The 22,234-nt window shown below is 40.7% G+C and overlaps 1 protein-coding gene across 1 annotated transcript in view; it reads left to right on the forward strand.

Annotated features, from left to right (window-relative positions):
• Positions 1-2,332: 2,332 nt before the first annotated feature.
• Usp38 (ubiquitin specific peptidase 38) overlaps positions 2,333-22,234 on the forward strand; it is a 32,096-nt gene continuing 12,194 nt past the window's right edge. Inside the window, exons 1-6 of the mRNA XM_051205782.1 lie at positions 2,333-3,203; positions 4,497-4,632; positions 10,296-10,425; positions 14,405-14,506; positions 19,361-19,519; positions 21,649-21,842. Of these exons, the coding sequence (XP_051061739.1) occupies positions 2,522-3,203; positions 4,497-4,632; positions 10,296-10,425; positions 14,405-14,506; positions 19,361-19,519; positions 21,649-21,842 (1,403 nt within the window). The 5' untranslated portion in view covers positions 2,333-2,521. The remainder of the gene's footprint in view (positions 3,204-4,496; positions 4,633-10,295; positions 10,426-14,404; positions 14,507-19,360; positions 19,520-21,648; positions 21,843-22,234) is intronic.

Below are 22,234 nucleotides of genomic sequence, written 5' to 3' on the forward strand. Positions count from 1 at the left end.
TGTTATTTTTAATATTATGAATATGGATGTGTTAAATATATTGATGTGATCTTGTTTGCTACAAAGAAAAAAGAAACATTTGAACAAATGGAAACAAGTTACCTTTTTTGTCTATTGGACACTATAAAGATATATAAAAGTAACCAACAACTCTGATTTCACAGCTATATTGAACAAGGTTGAAAGAAGCTACAATTAAGCAACACTTTCCAAAGTAAAAGCCTATGATTAAAATTTGTGTTTGTTTCAGTACAAGGGAGTCAAATCAGGGCCTTGTCAGTACTTTGACCACTTGGTCACATGCCCAGGCCTAGAGCTGAAAATCGTTTTGAATTTTTGGGACTTAACTTGAAAGGACACGTGTATGATGACCGTATCTATCCTTCCTTGCTGTAAAAGATCCTTAATGCAAACTTTATTGTAAGACCCTCAGAATGAGGAGTCTTCCAGTTTCGGTCGGTACCCCAAGAACTCAATGTCCAGTCTAGTTGCTGCAACACACAAGAGGCTTTAATGAACAGGAAACATTTTCGCTAACGGCTCCTCCAGCACGCAAGCTAGAGAGAAGCCCCCTCCCCCGGGAAACAGGTGTTTTTAAAGGCAAACCCACAAGCTTAGGGAGGGGGTGGGACCCTCTGTCCATTGAGTCGTAACCCTTTGAGGCCGGATGGTCTGCTATTAGGGTCAGCAGACCTTAGGGCCTCAGGGTGTGCTAATTAATTTTGTCTGGGCAAACCAGAGTTGCAGCTATCTCTTTATTTCCTATGGACTCTCTATTCACCACCTGCTGACTCACAGGAAAGGAGGGGCAGTGTGAATTCTTGTTATCTCAGGGCCTTGTGAGGGGAAGTTAGCAAATTCCAAGGAACAGATATTGGTTTCCAGGTTAGTCCTTCATTTCAAGTAAGGGGTTTCTTTAACTTTACTTTTTTGTTTTTCATTATGGCACAGTGAAATTTTTTTTTCCGAAGTACTCTTTTATGCAGGCACATACACATACTTTCATTCTCAACTTTACACTCCAGCCTGCTTGAGAAGCAGCTTATACACTGTACACAGGATACAAAAGCTCACTAACTATATTATTACCACACCTTGTTTCAAGTCATCGCTCAGTATATATGATTCTAGTCCGTCTCTCCTTTTGCAATCGTTTCATGGAAAAATTCCAGTCGTTTAGGCACAGGAGTATGTCTTGACCCCCCCCCCCAAGGGAAGGTCTTTTAAAATATTTCTCAAAAAGTTTATTCTTATAACTTTTCTCACTTCCTCACTTCTCGAGTTTCTAAAACTTTCTCAGACACGTTTCCAAATAAACAACACTTCCTCGAATTTCCATAAGCATCGTGACCCAGACTGACAGGGTTCCTCCATCTTGTCTCAGCTGGAGCCATCTTCAGTTTAAGCTTAAAGTGCCACCGCCACCCCCTTTCCTACCCACACCATACGGAAGTCCTGCACCCAATCCTGTTCTAGAGCTGTGGAAAATGCCCTGGCTAACTGCAAGCTTTGGCTTCCATACTTTACTCGTTTGCGCTTGCCAACAGCAAACAAGGACGTAGTTTTCTGAGCTGTCTGACTCTAGACGCTCCCTGTAATGCATTCAGGCGTCTCGGTGAGAAGCGAGCGCATGTGTGCCGGCGACACGCGCTCAGTCGCCCGGGCCTCACACAGGCTCTGCATCCCGTCGTGCTCTGCGGTCTCTGGGCCTCTAATCGCAGTAAGGCGACAAGAACCGAAGAGTAGCAAGCTGCGCTCTGGATTCCCCCAGCAGCTCTTCCGGATGTCCCCTGTGACGCGCCACTCCTTCTCCAGTGACGCGGAAGTGACTCAGTCTGTGCCGCGGCGCCTGCGCGTCAGGGAAGGGGGCGCGGCCTGTAGGGGAGGGGAGGAGCTAGATGGGGCGAGAGGCGGGGGAAGGGGCGGGGCTAGAAGAAACTGGGTAGAATGTAGGAGAGAAAAATAAACCGGAAAGATGTGGGTGGGGCGAGGGCGGACCTGGCCGGGGTACCTCTGAGCTTCACTTCCTGCTTGCCGGCATTTCTGCTTCCGGGTCAAGGGTGCTGGCTGCCCCAGCTGCTCTCCCCGCTGGCTGTTCGCGGTGCTCTGTGACAGCGCCTCCTGACTCAGCCCGGGCCGACTTTCCTCTGCCCCGCCGCGGGAGCCCGGACGCCCTCGCCGCCCCGGGACGCGGAGGCGCTGCTCCCCTTCGGACTCAGCCCGGATGCTGAGAGCGGCCGCGGGCCCAGCGAGCCTGCCGTGTGCGGGCCTCGGGCGCACCGCGGGGACTGGCAGCCCTTAGGCGCCCCCGAAGCTCCGGCTCCCGCTCCCGCTCCCGGCCCGCCTCGGATGGGCACTCCCGCTCGATAGATGTGGCTGCTGAGGCGGCGGTGGCGGTGGCGGTGGCCGGACCTGCTGCTGCTTGGCTCCAAGCTGAGCCCCGCCGCGGCGCTTTGTTGCCCCCTGGGGCTGCCGCCGCCCGCTCCGCATCCCCGGGGCCTGGCCCTGCAGCGTGGCGACGATGGACAAGATCCTGGAGGGCCTGGTGAGTTCCTCGCACCCACTGCCCCTCAAGCGGATGATTGTGCGAAAGGTGGTGGAATCCGCGGAGCACTGGCACGACGAGGCGCAGTGCGAGGCCATGTTTGACCTGACCACCCGTCTCATCCTGGAGGGCCCGGACCCTTTCCAGCGACAGGTGGGCCACCAGGTGCTGGAGGCCTACGCGCGGTACCACCGGCCGGAGTTCGAGTCCTTCTTCAACAAGACCTTCGTGTTGAGCCTCCTTCAGCAGGGCTACCACTCCCTGGACAGGAGGGATGTGGCCATCCTGGACTACATTCACAACGGGCTGAAGCTGATCATGAGCTGCCCGTCCGTGCTGGACCTCTTCAGCCTGCTGCAGGTGGAGGTGCTGCGAATGGTTTGTGAGAGGCCGGAGCCGCAGCTCTGTGCCCGACTCAGCGACCTTCTGACAGATTTCGTGCAGTGCGTCCCCAAAGGGAAACTGTCCATTACCTTCTGCCAACAGCTGGTTCGAACGATAGGTCATTTCCAGTGTGTGTCCACCCAGGAGAAGGAGCTGCGGGAGTATGTCTCCCAGGTAACAAAAGTGAGTAACTTACTACAGAATATCTGGAAGGCTGAGCCCTCCACGCTGCTACCTTCTCTGCAAGAAGTTTTTGCAAGCATCTCTTCCACAGGTAAGGGTCATTATTTCAGGAGAATATACCTTAGAAATTCAATATGTGTCTCAGACACACTACACTTTCTGCCCGGAAACATTCTCTTTTGGGGACTGGAAGGTCAGCAAGCATATTTTATTTGAGTAAATCCTCCGGTAAGAGGCATTCCTGATGGAGAGCAAATTAAATACCCTTATCCAAAATTGTGTTCCACTTCACTGCCTTGTTCTGAATCGCCTAAGTCCAAAGACCTTTGTCACTGAACAAGTCACTTAATTACACAGCCTCTGCTCCAGTTTTGGAGTGCTTACAGGCTGACCGCCATTATGAAAAGCTTCTAGTCATTACTGACTAATGGTCTCATATGATGCTTACCACAGTATCATTACTGTATGTAACCTGTTATCTTGTTGAAGCTATTTTTCTGTTTTTCATTGTTCTCGTTTTTTAAAAGAATTCATGGGTCGTGCACAACCTAATGTAAGATTGTCCCGGTTTAAAGCATTGTCATTGTCACTCCAGAACAGTGTATGTGACAAGAAATCAGGTAGCATGAGAACAAGTATGAAGTATGGCAGCTTAGGTAGATGCTTGTCTTTATCAAGAACTGCATCCTCAGAAACTTGGGAAGAGTCAAAGGATAGTATAAAGGTGAAATACTTTAAGAATTTTGTCTGTCTGCCCATGGAGGTGCTTTAAAATTTGTCAGTCAAACTGAACTTGTGAGTTGTCCTCTTTATCTGAACCAGAAATGAGCGTCGAGTTTTAAATATCCTATAATGTACAATCTCGTTCCCCGTCCTGTAATTTTATTTGGAGTTTGTCATGGTTGTTAGATTTCTTTATAAAGTCTTTAAACTGTAGTAGTGAAGCTGACCATTTACATAAGCCTTATACTTATATAAGCATTTATATTACATTTATATATTTCTACTCAAGATTTTTAAGCCTCCCTTAGAGTATAACATTTCTTAATTATTCTAGAACCTCTGACGTGGACATCAGAATGATATCTGACTGGCTCTTTTTTTTTTTTTTTAAACACAAAAAAAAAAAAATGTAACATTAACAATGAAGTAGCTTATTGACAAAATTTAACAATTGTTTTTATACTTCGGTATAATGTCTATAGAATGAGTGATTATCGCTATTCACTCCTGACCTCTTTTCTATGAAGTATACTGTAACAACTTTTTGTAACATCTTTACTGCAAGAGGAGAGTGAGTGAGTGTGTGTGTGTGTGTGTTTCCTTTCCCTTGAACTATACTTTGAGCCTGTTTGCCATGTTTGTCTTTCTAACTAAAAACTAGATGCTTCCTTCGAGCCCTCGGTCGCCCTGGCAAGCCTTGTGCAGCATATCCCTCTGCAGATGACCACAGTCCTCATCAGGAGTCTGACGGCCGACCCTAATGTGAAAGATGCGAGTATGACCCAAGCCCTCTGCAGGTACTTTGCTGTTTATGCTAGACATTGATTACAGACCTGAGAGGAGGTGATATTATGGCTTTTTGTGTGCATAGTAGGAAACTTAGGGAAGTTTCAAAAACTGATATCATGAAAGAAATTTGTAGTTTCTCCAAATTAATTAGAAAAACTTAACCTTTATTGTCTCATCTGAAATTGTCTGGTTAGATTATTTTCCGATTCTTTATTCCTTACTATTTCATGTAGCCTTTCCATGTGAGGTGGTTGTTGTCATCATTATATGGTTCTGGGTTTGGTTTTGTTCCTCTTACCTCGATAGGGATTTAATTTTCTCTTGTAGCCAAACTCTCCATAGGTTATATCTTTGCCCTTGCGACTTTGGATTTATGTTATTTTATGTGTGTGTTTTGCCTTCGTGTATGTATGTATACCAAATGCATGCTTGGTGTCCAAAGAGGTCAGCTCCTGCAACTGTCAGTTGTGAGCCCCCAATAGGTTGTGCTGGGAATTGAACCTGGATCCTCTGCAAGAGCAACAAGTGCTCTTAACCACTCAATCATCTCTCCAGTCCCTACCTTTGCTTCTTTGGAATTTGTTTTTCTCTCCCTTATTCATAACTAGATGGATTTGGCCAGATAAAAAATTCTGGTTTGATAGCTGTTTTCTTCTAACATTTTGAAAGTAACAGCACATTGTTGTTGGGCATTTACTGTTGCTGGTGGGAGCTGTTGCCAGACAAATTGTCAGGTTTTTCTGATAACATGCTTCTCTTTTTATCCTAATGATCTGCAGCAGTCTTCCATGTCTAGCTATAAGCTGATTTGCCCTTTACAGCACTTTTATGCTTGTATTCAGTCACTCATTCAAAGTGACTTGAGCAGTTAACAAGAGGGTCAAGCCACCCTCAAAATACCCTGAGCAAAGTAATAAAAATATATACTTTCATGAGCTTCCTTTATAGTCCAGAGAGACCAACAGTAATGTAGTGGTATTTCACTGATCCAGCATTCACCCTGATTTTAAAATGTGAAAATGTGTAGTAGTGGGTGCCCTAGTTAAACAGGCCTTACGTTTTTGCTTTGCTGCTGTATAATTAAGCTGATTTTGTTTTGGATTTAAATTTCATTTTAGAATATAGAGTAAATAATATGTTAAATGGTAATGAGTATTTGTTGGGAAAGGTAGACAAAAAGAGGGGTGGGCTATAAATAAGTGGTTTGCAGTTTTCAAGTAGTTGGCTGAAGAAAGGTTCATTGAGGTGACCATGTACTAAAGTAAAAGAGAAAGCAAGGCCTTGGGTTTTAGAGGAACACACCAGCAGACAGTTTATAATTTCTCAACTTTCTGATGGTGCCAAAACAAGCATTCAGTAGAAGCCATGCTTTGCGTTTTGAATTCTGCTTTTCCTGGAATATAAAGTATGATACTTTCTTGAAATGCTAGGTAGACACAGTGAGCCACAGCACCCCAGTCAGCCACAAGCTGGGGAAGCACCCAGTATTCTACATCGGACTGTGTTTCTAAATCAGGGTATTTGGTAGGTTGTATTTAAGACTTTACTCTTTATGGCATTTTTCATTTACAAAAGGTTTCCAGCGTTGTCTTAAGTGAGGGAGTGCATGCCTTTTCTTAAAACCTGCTCACTTGTCTCTATGAAGGTGCCGATCCATAGTGCCTATCCCAGTTGTTGAGTTTCTGTTTCCGTAACAGTTTTGTTTTCTAATTGAGCTTTAACTTTCTTGTTTCTTAGCTGCTTGATTTTGTTTCTTGAGTTTTTCTATCTTATGTAATTGGCCTGTTTAAACAGGGGGTGAGGATTGCAGTGGCTTCTGTGTCTCCGTTCTTAGTTACATGAACTCTCTGTAATGCACACACTCCAGCTTCTTCTTGGTGCTGTTTAATTAATGGAGCGAGTTCATCTGTAACTTGTGCTTCTGATTTGTCAGATCACAAATCCAGACGCAAGTGTAACTCCATTCTTTTTCTTACTCACTTTGACTAATACCACTAAGTCCTTTGAATTCTGTCTCTACTAGTAGAAATCAAACCTGTTTTGCTACATTCGTCTTCCAGTTGGTCCAGATGTAAACCTATTCCAAGAACATAGATAGCATTCAAGTATGATACAGGCCGGCGATCAGTGAACTGGTGAGGACTGAGGGCATAAGCAGCTTCTGAGGAAGAAAGATGGTCTTCAGGTGTCTGTTGATACAGAGAAACTTGAATCTGGTCTTACAGAATTTTCAAAGAAGCCTGAAGTAAAATTGTCTGTGTAAAAATTCCTATCGATAAAACAAGACTGAAAGATAGATGGAGTCCTCAAGCTGCTTTGTAGAAGTGAAAGTTGGTTTCTATTCCATAATTTCTGATTAACTCTGTTTTGTTGCTTTCCATAATAGTGTCTGTTTTAATGTTGTGGTTTTAAAGCTGTGTGTGTTTCTTTGTAGCCCTTACTACAAACACTAGAAATCCAAAGTATTAGTTGGGAAACAACTGGAGGAGAAAAGACTGAAACACAAAGGACTGCCCCAGTTAAAATTAAAATACAACCCAAAAATGCATTTTATATTCCAGAGCATAGAGAAGCAGACATCAATAACACTGCTTGGTGTTTGTTGGCAGGTTTCCTGATTTTTCCTTCTAATATGAGGACAGAAAGCAAACCTGTCAATAGCATTCCTTAGTACCTAATACTTTACTAGCTAGAAAACACACTCAAATGCATATCTCATGGATGACTTCTGTCTTAACCTGTTCAGGCTGCTATTTTAAAAAAAAAAAAACAAAAAACAATACCTTAGTCTGGGTAATTTATAAACAATAGAAGTACACCTTTTACAGTCCTAATGGGTAAAAATTCTGAGATCAAGACTGTGACCCTTTCCACGTGTTCTTGTGTGGTAGTGGAAGGTGCAGGGGCACTCACCTTTAGCATCTAGAGTACTCAGAGTACTCATCCAGTCATAAAGGCCTTTGTTGTGGCTTAGTGCCTCCCAGAAACCTCACTTCTCAGCTCAGGGTTAGATTTCAGCAGGGGTCTGGGAAAGATGCTGACACTCAGTCTATAGCAAGTAGAGATGATTGTAAGATGAGAAGCTGCAAGAGAACTCAAGGAGAAGGCCGATTAAATAAGTGATTAACAATAATAAAGAGCCATTGTCAAGTGGACATTGCTCCCCTCTTCTTCCAGTCAGTCCTCTCCTTACACTGAGATGAAGGTTCTGGCCTTGCAGTCTGAGGTGGCAATGCCACTATCCACGGGCAATGAATCCACAGAGCCATGTGCGTTTTCCACTTAAACAAAAATAAGTTTTATTTGGGGAGAAGAGAAGAAAAGGTTGAAGCTCTAGTCTAGCCCAACTGGCATAGAACTCAGTCTGTGGTCCAGGCTATCCTCAAATTTATTTGTCTTCTTGCCTTGGGCTCTTGAGTACTGAGATTACAGGTGAGCCACCATGCCCTGCTCATAGCTTCCCATTTTAGATAGCTGTGGATAGCTTTATATAGAACTACCTTGGTGCTAAAATTCCTCTGCAGTATCTTACATTGTCACTACTACAGTGTTGAGGATATATCCTTTTCTGACCTCTGACTTATAGTGATCTATCTGCCTGCCTCTGCCTTCCAAGTGCTAGAATTAAAGGCATGTAGTAGCACACCCAGCTTGTTTTTACTTTTTGAGACAGGATCTCACATGTAACAGTCTGCATCCTACCCCTCCCCAAACTTGATAGTAACTGAAGATAACTTGAGCCACCATATCTGATTTATGAAGTGCTGGTAATCAAACCCAAGGCTTTGTCCATGATTGACTAACAAGCACTCTACCAGCTCAGCCATGTGACTGACCCCAGCTTGAATATACTCCACATAAATGCACATGTCTTTCTTATTCTCTGTATATTGGCTACAGATTTTTCTGAAAAGCAGCCCTGCAATAATTGGATGATAAAGAGTAGCTAATAGCAACTACTTCAATGACTTCTAACCATTATTATTGTAAGAAGCCAGAAAAAGAAGAAAAGACATAAAATCTGTGGGGGAAATGAAGGGCACCCAGATAACTGACAGTTGGTATGCTTTGTACTTGGAATCCCCACTTCATACTTTTGGGATCATTTAAACCTTAAAAACAAAAAAAGCTTAGCGTATACTGCTGTAAGCCCAACACTTGGGAGCCTGAGACACGAGGATTTCCACAAGCCTAAGGCCAGTCTGGGCAACAGAGTGAGACCCTGTCTTAAAAGCCAAAATAAAAAGGCTTAGGGTGAATAGTTATATAATGCCGATGCCAGTACTTTTAACATGGTAGTGTTCTTTCGGTCTCAGTTTATGTCATTTGCATTTTATGCAATCAAGATGTTTATTGCTGAACTGACAGGGTGGCTCAGTGCAATAAATGTATCTGAGTTCATTCCTCAGAACCCACATTTTGGCCTCCTTGTTTGTGTCAAGACATGCATATTCACATCCATGCACACATATACACACTCACACAATAGTAATAAATGTTTTAAAAAGATGCTAATTGCTCCCTGAATTAATATTTTTGGTAGAGGGTTACATTCATAATGAGTGTTTCTAGTGTTATTCATTTAATCTTCAGAACATGTAAATAAGTATGTTTATAACCTAGAAATAAAGAATTCGGAAAGAGAAAATAAGGTACCTAGATTCTCCGAACTAATAAATTGTTAGTTGAGATTTTTAAACCAGTAACTCTGACTTCAGAAACCTGAAGATTTTTTTTTCTTTACTCTTTATTAGTATCTAATTGATCCAAATAGATTACTCCATCGGATTACATAAGCATGTAGCCTGGCAGCTTTGCAAAGACTTGTACTAGTCTTCAGTGTGCTATATATCTGATGTTATATAGAGGTTCCATCCCAGGATGTATCCCTAGTTCAGGAACGGACTTTGGGAGACCATTCCCCATGGAGGGATACTCCCTTAGCCTAGAGACACAGGGGAAAGACCTAGGCCCTACCCCAAATGATTTAACAGACTTTGATGATCCCTTGTGGAAGGCCTCACCCTCCCTGGAGAGTGGATAGGGGATGGGATGGGGGTGGTTTGTGGGGGGCATGGGAAGATGGGAGGGAGAGGGAACTGGAATGGATATGTAAAAAAGAAAAAAATACTAAAGAAAAAAAAAGGTTCCATCAAAACCCAAATTACTTTGTCTTTTTACCATTGGCTTGATGTGTAAGAAAGAAATTATACAATAATGGAAAATCGGGTTATTAGAATATTTTTATGATTGGAAGTTTCCTTCTTGTTGTCATTGTGAGTAGGATTTTGAAAGAGGCAGACTCTTGCTCCAGGATTCAGAATGTAGCCTCTTTAATGGTATGATTCACATTACACTACTTAGCAAGAAGCAAAATCTTGGTTGATGTTCATACATTTTAGTTCAGATGTCTGATTTTAAAGTACTTTTATAACAGTTACTATGGAAGAGTTCTTGATATCCCTATATAGCATCCATTTGAAATTTGGCAGTTATGAGAAATGATCATTTATCATGAAGTCTTACAGGAATACATCAAATACCGAAACTGTGAGGTTAAAGACTGGAAAGCGCTTGAAGACAGCCACAGTTTCACTTTGAGTCACAAAGTGAATGGTTACTACCGTAACTCTTGCTGCTCCTGATTGATGCATCTTCCTTCACTTTTCAGAATGATTGACTGGCTGTCTTGGCCATTGGCTCAGCATGTGGATACATGGGTAATTGCTCTCCTGAAAGGACTGGCAGCTGTTCAGAAGTTTACTATTTTGATAGATGTTACCTTGCTGAAAATAGAACTGGTGAGTCAAAGTGGATCAGCCCATTGGAATGCATAGACTTCTGAGTGTTTTCCTGGATTGGGGTTTGTTTTAAATAGGTCTTAGGGGCAAGAGCCAGCGCAGTGTAGGGATAGTCAATTGACATTTGTTTGCTATTTTCAAACCTTAATGTGAAAACACAATCCACCTATTAGCTCTGTTCTGTTTTTCAGCTCTGTTGTTTCTTTGTCGTTGTTGATGGATGATGTTTGTTTTTATATTCTGCTTTTTCCAGACCTCTTACTACAGAGGTCACACTGACCTCCATGTCACAATCCTCCTGCCATTGCCACACAAATAGAAAAGTTATAGTTATTTAGCATCATGGTTGGCTCCTATGAGCTCTTCAGTCCAAATTGTCAAACTTCTGTTACTTTCCTCTATATATCTGCCTTTGAGACTCTGCTTCCTGTGTTGATAAACCCAGGACACAGTTGATCACCAGTTTTTGTTTGGGGTTTTGGTTTCTCCACACTCTAAGCTCCTCCCCTGAGCCAAATCACATAAAACACTCTTAGGACCTTGTGCTCTCTTGTATCTTTTCTTTCACTGGGTTATCAGTCTCATTCTAACTTTTCTTTGATTCACTTTCTTCTCAATCCATACTTACTGCAGCAAGTGTTCTGTACCGTGCCATAACCATAGATGCTCTATGGCTTTAAAAGTTGTACAACTTTATGACTGACAGGTTTATATTTTATTTCATTGTTTGCCCTTGAGTTCCATATCCACTTTATCATAGTTACTGTTCTGTTGCTATAACGAGACACCATGACTAGGAAAAACTCATAAATGAAAGCACTTACTTGGGGCTTGCTTACTGTTTCAGAGGGTTCATGCATGGTCATCATGTCAGGAAATAGACAGGCATGGCTCTGAGCTTTATATCCTGATCTGCAAGCAGAGAGAGAGAGTGAGAAAGAGAGACTGAGTTTGGCATGCATTTTGAAACCTCAGAGCCCTCCCCCAATAACACTTTCTCCAACCAGGCCATGCCTCTTAATCCTCCTAATCCTTCTCAAACAGTTCCATTCCCTGGTGACTAAGCATTCAAATATATGAGACTTTAGGGACCATTCTTATTCAAACCACCACACATTTATTCAGTTATCTAAACTCTTATCTTTCTCTTTTGCTTTTCTTTTCTTTTTGGGGGCCAAGATGGGGGTGTTTTGTTTTGCTTTTTTTTTTTTTTTTCCCATAAAAATATTTATTGCAGCACTAGAAAACTAAAATATATTACAAAGACATGGGTACTAACTAACTCAAGAAGTGAGTAGCCTATCTATACTCAGAAATATTAAACTTACCTTATCCACAATCTCCTGATTTTTACTCCAAAACCTGGTCCTCTCCCTCTTGATAAGTAGCTGTCTCAAATAATTTCCCCTCTTTTAGGCCTAGCCTTTGAAGCAACCCTTATCTCTCCTTATTGTCTCAACCACTGTCCTACATATTCTAACTGCCTTTAAAATATACCCAGAATCCTATTACCACTTTTAACCAATTACATCACTTTTACCTTGGTCCAAAGTTGTCATCATCTCTTGTAGCATTGATTTAGTGGCTTCCTGCTCCTACCTTTGGTTCCTCATAAATGTTGCACAAAGTTCCATTGTAAGGAGTCTGGTTTTTCCGCCCATCGCTGGTCTGGTCCTGCCGCCACACCAGCCCCAAATAATGCACAGAGACTCTGTATTTGATATTATTTTGTTGGCCAGTTACTAGTTTCTTATTGGCTAGCTCTGTCTTAATTATTAACCCATTTCTATGTATTTCCACGTGGTCTTACCAGCAAGAGGTGGCTGCCGGTTCTGCCTTCTCCAGACTCTCCATCTTTACTCCTCCTTCCTCCTTCCTCTTTCCTCCTTGTCTCCTAGTCCCTCCTATCTTCCTTTCCTATTGGCCAACAGTGCTTTATTCATTAACCAGTATGAGAAACATACACAGAATGCCATCTCCCGTCATCTCCTCTTTTCTGTCTAAAATAAAGAGAAGGGTTTTAACCTTAACATAATAAAATATATCACATAACAGTTATCAGATAAGAATCACAGTTAACAATATTTAGTCCATTAACATTTAATAAAATTTAAGAAAATATTTCATTTATCCTATCTTTATGAGTCTATAAAGTCTTATATGTAACTTATCTTTAATCCTAATTAAGGAAAACTATAACCATAACTATCTGTCTTCAACTCCATCAAAGACCACAGAAGGATAGTATATAAACTCTAGAAATGACAGAGACACCTTGCCTTGTCAGTCACTTGAAGTTCTTCTGTAATCTTCCTTCTTTAGCCAGTGTGTCTGGCAGACTCTTCTGCAAAGTAGGAAACTTTAAACTGTCTTTTTGTATTGGCAGTTTGTCAGTCATTTTTCTCTGTGTCCTGCAAAATGTCTGGCAGACTCTTCCATAAAGCAGGAATTTTGTAGTAATGTCCATCTTGAATCAGCAGTCACTTTTCTGTGGGTCCTGTATGTCCAGTTTATACAGCTTAAAGTCAAACAGTCAGACAAGAGCAGTACCTTGTCCAAATGGCTAGTCATGCCATACTGGAAGTAAACTCCATAACCTGTTTCTTTAATGTCCATCTTCCTTTCTGATGCAGGTGGTGTTGCCAGGAGCAATTATGCCTCGTTGTCAAGAAAAACCCTAAACCATTTTAAATGCCATATTCTGTAGGTCTTTGAAAGGTTTGAAGAATTCTTATCTATCTCAAATACATCTCTGTGTATCTTGAAAACCTAACTAACTTAACTCTAAGCTTTGACTATCATAGGTAGATCTATAATCTGTACTACATTATACATTACATTTCTAAATGAGCTATATATAAACACAATACCTAAACAAGAGAAGAAATATAAATATCACAAAATTGACCTTAAACTGTATCAATAAATGAAAATCCATTCCAAAACAAAGTATTCATATCTATACCATGTTGGGCGCCATATGTAAGGAGTCTGGTTTTTCCGCCCGCCGCCGGTCTGGTCCCACCGCTATGCCAGCCCCAAATAATGCACAGAGACTCTGTATTTGATATTATTTTGTTGGCCAGTTTCTAGTTTCTTATTGGCTAGCTCTGTCTTAATTATTAACCCATTTCTATGTATTTCCACGTGGTCTTACCAGCTAGAGGCGGCTGCCGGTTTTGCCTTCTCCAGACTCTCCATCTTTACTCCTCCTTCCTCCTTCCTCTTTTCTCCTTGTCTCCTAGTCCCTCCTATCTTCCTTTCCTATTGGCCAACAGTGCTTTATTCATTAACCAGTATGAGAAACATATACAAAATGACATCTCCCGTCACTCCATTTGCTGGCTTTTCTCATCCCTTCTTCAGATACTTTTGCCTTCAACTCTCACTTCAGTGACATTGTCTTTTGTTGTCTGCCACGCCAGTCTTGAGGACCTGGGGAAGTACTGTCTGCCCTGCTTATGAATGGTCTTGTCCTAAGTGTCTGTGAAGCTGATGTCTCTTCAATTTACTCTTATATGTTACCTTTTTCCTGGGACATTTTTAACACCCTCTATAAAATAACAGACTCCTTTGCCACCCAGTGTTTCCTGGTCTCTGTGTTCTACTTTGTATTTTTAGCATGTATCACTGTTTACTATTTTCTGTTATCTTCTCCATAAGCCATGTATGACCTATATTACCTAGAACAGGTGTTCAGTAAATATTGAGTTAGTTAAATTAGTAGCAACTCTGGAGGCTATATGCTTATTTACATATTTGAATATATTTTCAAATGAGGGAGTTTTGAGAATTATTTAGATCATTAAAATCTCTTTGGTTTCAATCCTACTGTATTTCCTTTCTCTCCCCCAAAGTCTTAAGAATGTGTTATGATAGGGCTTTCCAGGAAGTGGGGACATTCACAGAAAGGGCTGTCAGTCGTAGGGAAGGTTAATGTTTGTCCTGTGAACTCTGAAGATGGTGTCTCATTCTGCAGGTTTTTAATCGACTTTGGTTTCCTCTTGTGAGACCTGGTGCTCTTGCAGTTCTCTCTCATATGCTGCTTAGTTTTCAGCATTCTCCAGAGGCATTCCATTTGGTAAGTATAACATGAGTTCTCTATGAAATACTTGTCAATGTGTAGCTCACATTGCATGTCTACTGCAAAGACTGTAGGTTAGCCTTATAGTATCTCATGTAACCATAAATTCTTTTTTAAAAAAAAAAAAAAAAAAAGGAGTTTGTAGAATAGCGTGGCAAAGAATGTATTCTCAGAAAGTTTCATGCTTTACCAAAACTGCCAAACTCAGAGCAATTGCCATCAAGTGGAAGTCATTGCTGTACAGGGAGATGTCACTGCAGGGTGCCTTTACTACACACCAACAGTGCAGGATGAGTGTGATTGAAATTACTGGCAATGGCACTGGAAAGCACAAAAACAGTTTGAGTCCTGGATTTGGGGCCTTTCCCTCTTTCTCAGTCCACTAACATTGTCTTTAACAGTAGTCACAGTTCTACCTGCCACTAGAAACCAGCTGCTTTGATATGATTGCAGTTGTCAGTTACTACAGATGAGGAATGACAAAATGTTACTTGGGAATCTGTCCGATTCAGGAAAGGTTTACATGGTTTTCTGCATTCTACAAGGTCTGATCATGTTTTATAAGAGTAGAAACTCAGCAGCAGCACGAATTCACCTTAAGGGTGCTGATGCACCATGACAAGTCAGAGGGAACACGCAGAAGTGCAGAATGTGTTCCTCCTGTTTGTGCTCAGCTAGCTAGCCAGCACGGTGGGCTCACGTGGTCTGCCCAGTGCCTCTTCCTTTGAGGAAAATCCGAAATCAGAAGACTTTGTTTCAAGTAAACCTTGGCAATATGTCATTTCATTTGATATTTTAGATGAGTGCTTTCTATAGTCATTGTTCTCGGTGTGCTGAAATTGATGATGAATCCATTAGATTCTTTGTTTATCAGACAAAGCTCAATTTTGAGCTAATTTACTAGGCGCACAAACAAACTGCTCCAGAAGAGAAAACATTTGTTCCTGTATTCTGACATCATCGTGTACAGGCCGTTTGAGAAAATGCTTCTTTCCCAAAGTTCTACTGCGTATTCCCTTTCACACTGACACCATTCCTTAATCTCTGTAGGCTCTGCTGTAAACCTATTTATTTTTCTCACAATTTGTTAAGAGAAAAAGGATACTTCCTTACCTTTTGTATTGCTTTCTCTCTTTCTGAAAAAGGGAGTTGAAGTAACAAATGCTTAACTTTGAAACTTAAGCTTTTGGGTTAACATAGTTTTAAATCACCTACTTAAGAAATATCTAGGTTTGAAATTTGAAAATTTTCATCTGACTTAGTAAAGCCTGAAGATAAGACCTAATACTGTATAAGTACCCTACAAAGTTCAAGTAGAAGTAGCTTGGAGATCTAATGAAGCATGTGGTAGTTAAATTATCAGTGACTCCGATTAATTTAGTCACAGATTTTGTATGTGAGTAGAGAAGTAGGAACACTAGCCTGGGATGGACATCATTGGTCATTCATTTCATCTGTGTTTAGAAATCTTAGAGTCAACCAAAAATTCTGGTATGTATTGTTAGAGACTAAGCTGTTTGCCATATACTTTTTGTAAAAAAGAGGAAATCATTTTAAAATCATTTGTGGTGCATAGTTAAAATAGAGAAATAAAAACAAAGTTAGTAATGAAATAAATTATATGTATTTCCTCAAGTAGCACTTATGTTTAATGAGTAATAACAGTAATTTCTAGAGGTACTTCAATTTTAAAACCCAAACTTCAGGGCTGGGGAGATAGCTCATTCAGTGGTTAAGAACACTTGTTGAACAACCCAGGTTCTGTTCCCAGCTCCCACATGATGACTCAACCATCTGTAACTCCAGTTCAGGGACTCTGACCTCCCTGGGTATGCACACACATGTGCACATACAAATAAGCAAAACACTCATATACATAAAATGAAATATTTTAAATCTAACTTTGATGCATTTAAAAGGCAGTAACCTGTTTGTGTAGCAGCCTGTGTTGTTACAAAGAACTGTGTCTTATTTCCATGCTGGTGATGAGAATGGCCATTTAGGAGGTGATAGGAGACAAAACTGTAACCTAGTTATAAAGACCAGCTCCACACTGGGAAGCTTTGAAAGTCTTGAAACAGTGGAATTCATCTTTAAAATATTTCACCTCTGAGGAAACAAAGTAATTTTGGATTTCACTAATTTAGCAAGAACATGGCAGGTTTTAGCTTTGCAGAATCATCACTAGATGTGTTTACAAAAGGGATATTGATGTAGGGGTCCCTAGGTTATATTCTCAGAGAGCGGAAGGAAGGAGGAGATGTAAACATGATAGCAAAAGAAGAAACTCATTAGAAACTGGTAGCAGGCATGTTCAGGCTACATGCAGCCACATTTATCTGAGGAAAGTTGTTATCAGAACTCAGCACAAAATCATAAGCCTACTGAGAAAAGGGATTTCTAGGACCAGGGGTTGATGGATGCAAGGGAGGTAAGAGAAGATCCGAAAGGGCTGGAAAGATGGCTCAGCATTTAAGAACTTGGCTATTCTCCCAGTGGACCTGGGTTTAATTCCCAGCACAACATAGTACTTACAACTCTCTGTAACTCCAGTCCCAGGGGATCTGGCGCCCTCTTTTGCTCTCTGTGGGCACCAGGCCAGAGACACATATGATATGTGGGCATACATGCAGGAAAAAACACCCATATACATAAAATAAATGTTTTTTAAGAGAGAGGGGGCATGGAATGAAATAATTAGACCGTGTATGAATTGTCGAAGAACAAATTCAGTTAATAAAAAATTAAATTTTAAAATCATGTTTAAAGCATTAAGAGCTTTTTGTGTCTCCCTCTCCCTAAGCCCCCAGTTCTAGAACACAAATCTAGTAGGTGACAGTGTAGTATTGAACACATCTGTTAGAGTATGACCACATTAGTAACTGTAATAGAATTGGGGTTAAAGAAGGTGGTGTAAATTCTACAGTGTGATTTAATGCATTTGATATAGAATAAATCCAGACAGTTCAGGACAGAAATCACTGTTAATTGAAGAATCTGACCACTTACTGGGAGCAGGTGTCAATAAAATGAGCTGTTCTTAGTACTGTTTGATGAGACAACCCAATAAAGCTGTGACTGCCGTTTAGCAGGAGTTGGAAATGCAAAAGTGTTCTGCATACAGAACCTGAGACACCTTTAATTTCAGAAGTATACACATATAATATCAGATTGTGATTAATAATTGTTGAAAAGGTATTCTATCCTGATAATAGCCATCTTTAAAATATTTCATTTTGATTATAGTGTCTTAAATCTTTGATCATATGAGTTGGCTTTTAGACTGATTTTTATATTAAATGGTTTCAAGATTTTTATCAGTAATGAGTGTTTAAATTTTTTAGTTTACTTTTATTTCCAGTTTCTTAAAAATAGTAGTTTTTTTTTTTTTTTTTTTTTTTTTGGTTAGGTTGGTTTTGGTTTTGGCTTTTTGAGATAGGGTTCCTTTGTGTAGCTTTGGAGCCTGCCCTGGAACTAGCTCTTGTAGACCAGGCTGGCCTCGAACTCACAGAGATCCGCCCTCCTCTGCATCCCAAGCACTGGGATTGAAGGTGTGTGCCACCACCACCCAGCTATAGTAGATGTTTTTGATTGGCTTTATTTTGAGGGCACCCATTTTGTAAATAAGGTATTAATATAATCTAAGGTACCGTTCTTGTGCTTATCAAACAATATAATCCTGATATCTGAGCACAATTTTAGTTACATATGTAAGTTATTTCAGAAAATTATTTGAAATACACATTGCTATGCAAATTGTATAATTTTTTTTCAGTTGAAAATTTTAAACTCACACTAGATGGAGCTCTTTCTCTAATTCCAGTTTGGGATATTTTTAATGTCCTGTTAAATAATCTAGTTGGGTTGTGGTAGTAAAACACTTGCCTAACATACGCAAGGGTGAGGCTTGAGCCATAGTACCCCAAAACAGTTTTTTAAAAAACAAATGATCTGGCCAATAGAATAATCATAGCATTTTTCAACTGAAGGTTTTTTGTTTTTTTTTTTAATACAACAATGACTGAAACTTCTATATTACACTTAGTTTGTATTTTATTTAGGTGGATTGTGTACATACCATAGCACACACATACAGAGGTCAAAAGGCAGCTTGTGGGAATTGGTTCTCTTTTTTTCTACCTTGTGGTTTCTGGGGATTAAACTCAGTCCTCAGGCTTGGTAGCCAGCACCTTTACCTACAGAGGCATCTCACTGGTCCTTTTTAAAAAATTCTTTTATTTATGGTGAGAGAGAGAGAGAGAGAGAGAGAGAGAGAGAGAGAGAGAGAGAGAGAGAGAGAGAGAGAGAGAGAGAGAGAGAGAGAGAGGAGAGAGAGGAGAGAGGAGAGAGAGAAGAGGAGAGAGAGAACCAGGCAATTGGACAGTGAATTTTCTCCTTACACCATGTAGGTTGAACTTAGGTTGTCAGGCTTGGTGACAGACCAAGCACTTTTTACTGCTGAGCTGAAGGAGAAGCATATTAAATGAAGTTAGAGGAGATGGAGAAATGGTTCAGCAGTTAAGAGTGCTTGCCAGAGGACCCAAGTAACTCCAGCTCCAAGGGAATTCTACACCCTCTTCTGTCCTCAGTGGGCACCCACACACGGCAGACATTCATACAGACATATATACACATAAATAAAAAATAATCTTTTCATGCAGTTTATAATCATGTGACTTCAGAAACTAGATTTGCCTTGCTAATCCAGTAGTGTATGATTTCTTTAAGAAAAGGCATCACTAAACTTGCAGAAAAGTGTGTGTTTATCATGTAACAGTTGCATTCTATCCACAGGCTAGAAGTGTGCTGTCAACTTGTGTGACCAGAGTGCTTGTCTCTGTTTTTCTTCAGATTGTCCCTCATGTAGTTAACTTGGTCCACTCTTTGAAAAGTGATGGCCTACCCTCCAGCACAGCCTTCCTAGTGCAGGTGACGGAGCTGGTGCACTGCATGATGTATCACTACTCTGGGTTTCCGGATCTCTATGAGCCTGTTCTGGAGGCAGTGAAGGTATGATGGCTTTGTACCAGTCTTGTGAGCTGCACACAGTGTACCCAGCAAATGTGCTAAAGTGTATTCGTTATGGTAATGAGCTGCCCTTAAGTTGGTAGTTTCATTATTGCCAGGGCATAATCTCTTTTTTGACACCCCCATTCTAAATTGGTAAGCACATTTCTTAATTCTGTAGTGCCATCAAGTAAAAGGTGTCACTTTAAATTCATAAGAGCTGTTAAAGAAATTGGTTAGTATTTGTAAACTACATTAAATGCATATAGACATCAGCTTTGCATCTCAGTATCAGAAATGTTGAACAATTAAATCCATCTTGGAATCAAGGAAATACTGATTCCCTCCCATTTTGGTTCTCTTTGGTGTTGTAGACTTTATGAATATCTATATTTTTTGAATCAACTAAAAAGTTGATCTGTCTGTGTTGAGGAATAGATGACTGGAAAATCAGAGTGTAGTCAAAGAATTTAAGAACATAATTCAGCCAGGAAGTTACTAGATGTCAATTCTAATCATGTTAATAACATTGGAAATCCAGTGTACAGGTCCATTGCCTTACCTACCCATATGTGTAAGGGAAATTGAGAATGTTTTCATATCCAGCTAATTCAAACTAAAGACTGGATCTAAAACAAGGCTATTAGGCCTGTGTGGTGCTGATGTGACACTACCCTTTCAGAAGTAGATAATACACAGAAGCATTTGTGGACTTGATAGGTCATTACTGTCTACCCTCAGTGCTGCCATTCTATTGACCAACACTCTTCAGTTTTCTAGTATGTCTCGGAAGGAAAGGCTTTACTCTTAGCCCAAGGAAAGTATTTTCTACCAGTTGTCAACAACCAAACCAAAAAAAAAAAAGAGACAGCTTAAAATGTTCTTTCTAGGTATTAGTTTTCTGTGGCATAAGCATTATATTGTAACATGGGTCTGGAAAAGCTAATCATATAAGCATAAGTGGCTTATCCACTGTTCCTTATTGCCCATGGCTCTGCTTTGGGTATGAAGTCATTTACGCTTTACTTCAGTTTCTAGTTCATTATTTCCTGCTTTACTAAGAAGACGACTGTATGTAGTAGTGATTTTCTTGCCTGTTTTGTTTTGGTTTTTTGTTTGTTTTGTTTTGTTTTTCAAGGCAGGGTTTCTCTGTGTAGTCCTGGCTGTCCTGGAACTCACTCTGTAGACCAGGCTGGCCTCGAACTTAGAGATCCATCTGCCTTGGCCTCTGGAGTGTTGTGATTCAGGGTGTGTGCTACTGCTTGGCTGTAGTGGTGATTTTCTAAATGGCAAAACATGAGATTGAGTTTTACTTTTCACAGTCACAGGTCATTATGCTAACCTCACTTTTCATGCCTTCTCTAGGCCATCATCTAAGTGTTAATACTGAGTGAGTAGTAAACCAGAATTTGAATACAAGTAATTGACATGTGATTTGAATTCCTTGTTGTGTCTACTTTAATGTATTTTAAGACAGGCATGTGATCTCAGCACTTGGGATACTGAGGCAGGAGGGTTACTGTGACTGATTTCAATGATGGTTTGGACTATAGATTCCGATTTTGTCTAAAAAAAAAATAAACCCCCTTAACATTTTAGGAGACATTAGTTTCCCATGTCTATAACTTTTCTGGTTGTGGTGAAGTTAGTGTCAAGGCCACGTAAAGGAGGAAGGATTCTTTTGGCTCACAGTCTGAGAGCCTACTACACTCTGTAGGGAAATCATAGCAAGAGTAGCTCTTGGCTATAATTTGAGAGCCAGCCACCCTGAGCAGAGTAGGAAGAGAGAAAGGTGAATATCCACACCCAGCTAGCTTTTTCCTTTTGGTCCTGGGCCTCAACCTGTGGGATGGCACAGCCCGCATTCAAGGTGAGTCTATGCCCTCAGCTAATCCTGCCTAGAGACACCACCACATACATATCCAGAAGTGTGTCTGATTAGTTCCCTCCTTGTTTTTAGTTCAGTCAAGTTAAAATTAGCTATCACCCTGTAGAATAATTTAATTTTTTAGGGCTGACTGAATGATGTCAGTAGTATACAAATTAAGTAAGAGAAAAGAAAGCGTAAATGTCAGTGGGGAAAACCCACTTCACTTTTTAACTTTTAAACTTTTCTTTTTCTTATGACCTAGGATTTTCCTAAACCCAGTGAAGAGAAGATTAAGTTGATTCTCAATCAAAGTGCCTGGACTTCTCAATCCAATGCTTTGGCATCTTGCTTGTCTAGACTTTCTGGAAAATCTGAAACTGGGAAAACAGGTCTTATTAACCTGGGAAATACGTGTTACATGAACAGTGTTTTACAAGCATTATTTATGGCTACAGAGTAAGTTTGCCTGTGAACTTTCTGGTTTTAACTAGAGATGAGTACATGCTGAGAACAGGGAGTTACCCTCCCATGTAAGCAGCATAAATGTTAACATTACCTGTACCAAGTCTTTCTGTCCTGCCTGCCAGCTCCCAGACAATGACACAGAGACTTCTTATTAATTGTGAAAGAAGCTTGCCTATAGCTTAGACTCATTCCTAGCTAGCTCTTAAAACTTACATTAATCCATCTATATTAATCTGCATTCTATTGTATTACCTCTCTTCCATCTTGCACCTCCTGTTTTCTCTCCATGTCTCCTGGCATCTCCCATGCACCTAGTTTCCTCCTCCTCCTCTTCCTTTCTCTACCCGGAAATCCCGCCTATACTCTCCTCCTGCCTTGCTATT

Source organism: Phodopus roborovskii, unplaced genomic scaffold (genome assembly GCF_943737965.1).
Source record: "Phodopus roborovskii unplaced genomic scaffold, PHOROB, whole genome shotgun sequence".
In the NCBI taxonomy this organism is placed as follows: Eukaryota; Metazoa; Chordata; class Mammalia; order Rodentia; family Cricetidae; genus Phodopus; species Phodopus roborovskii.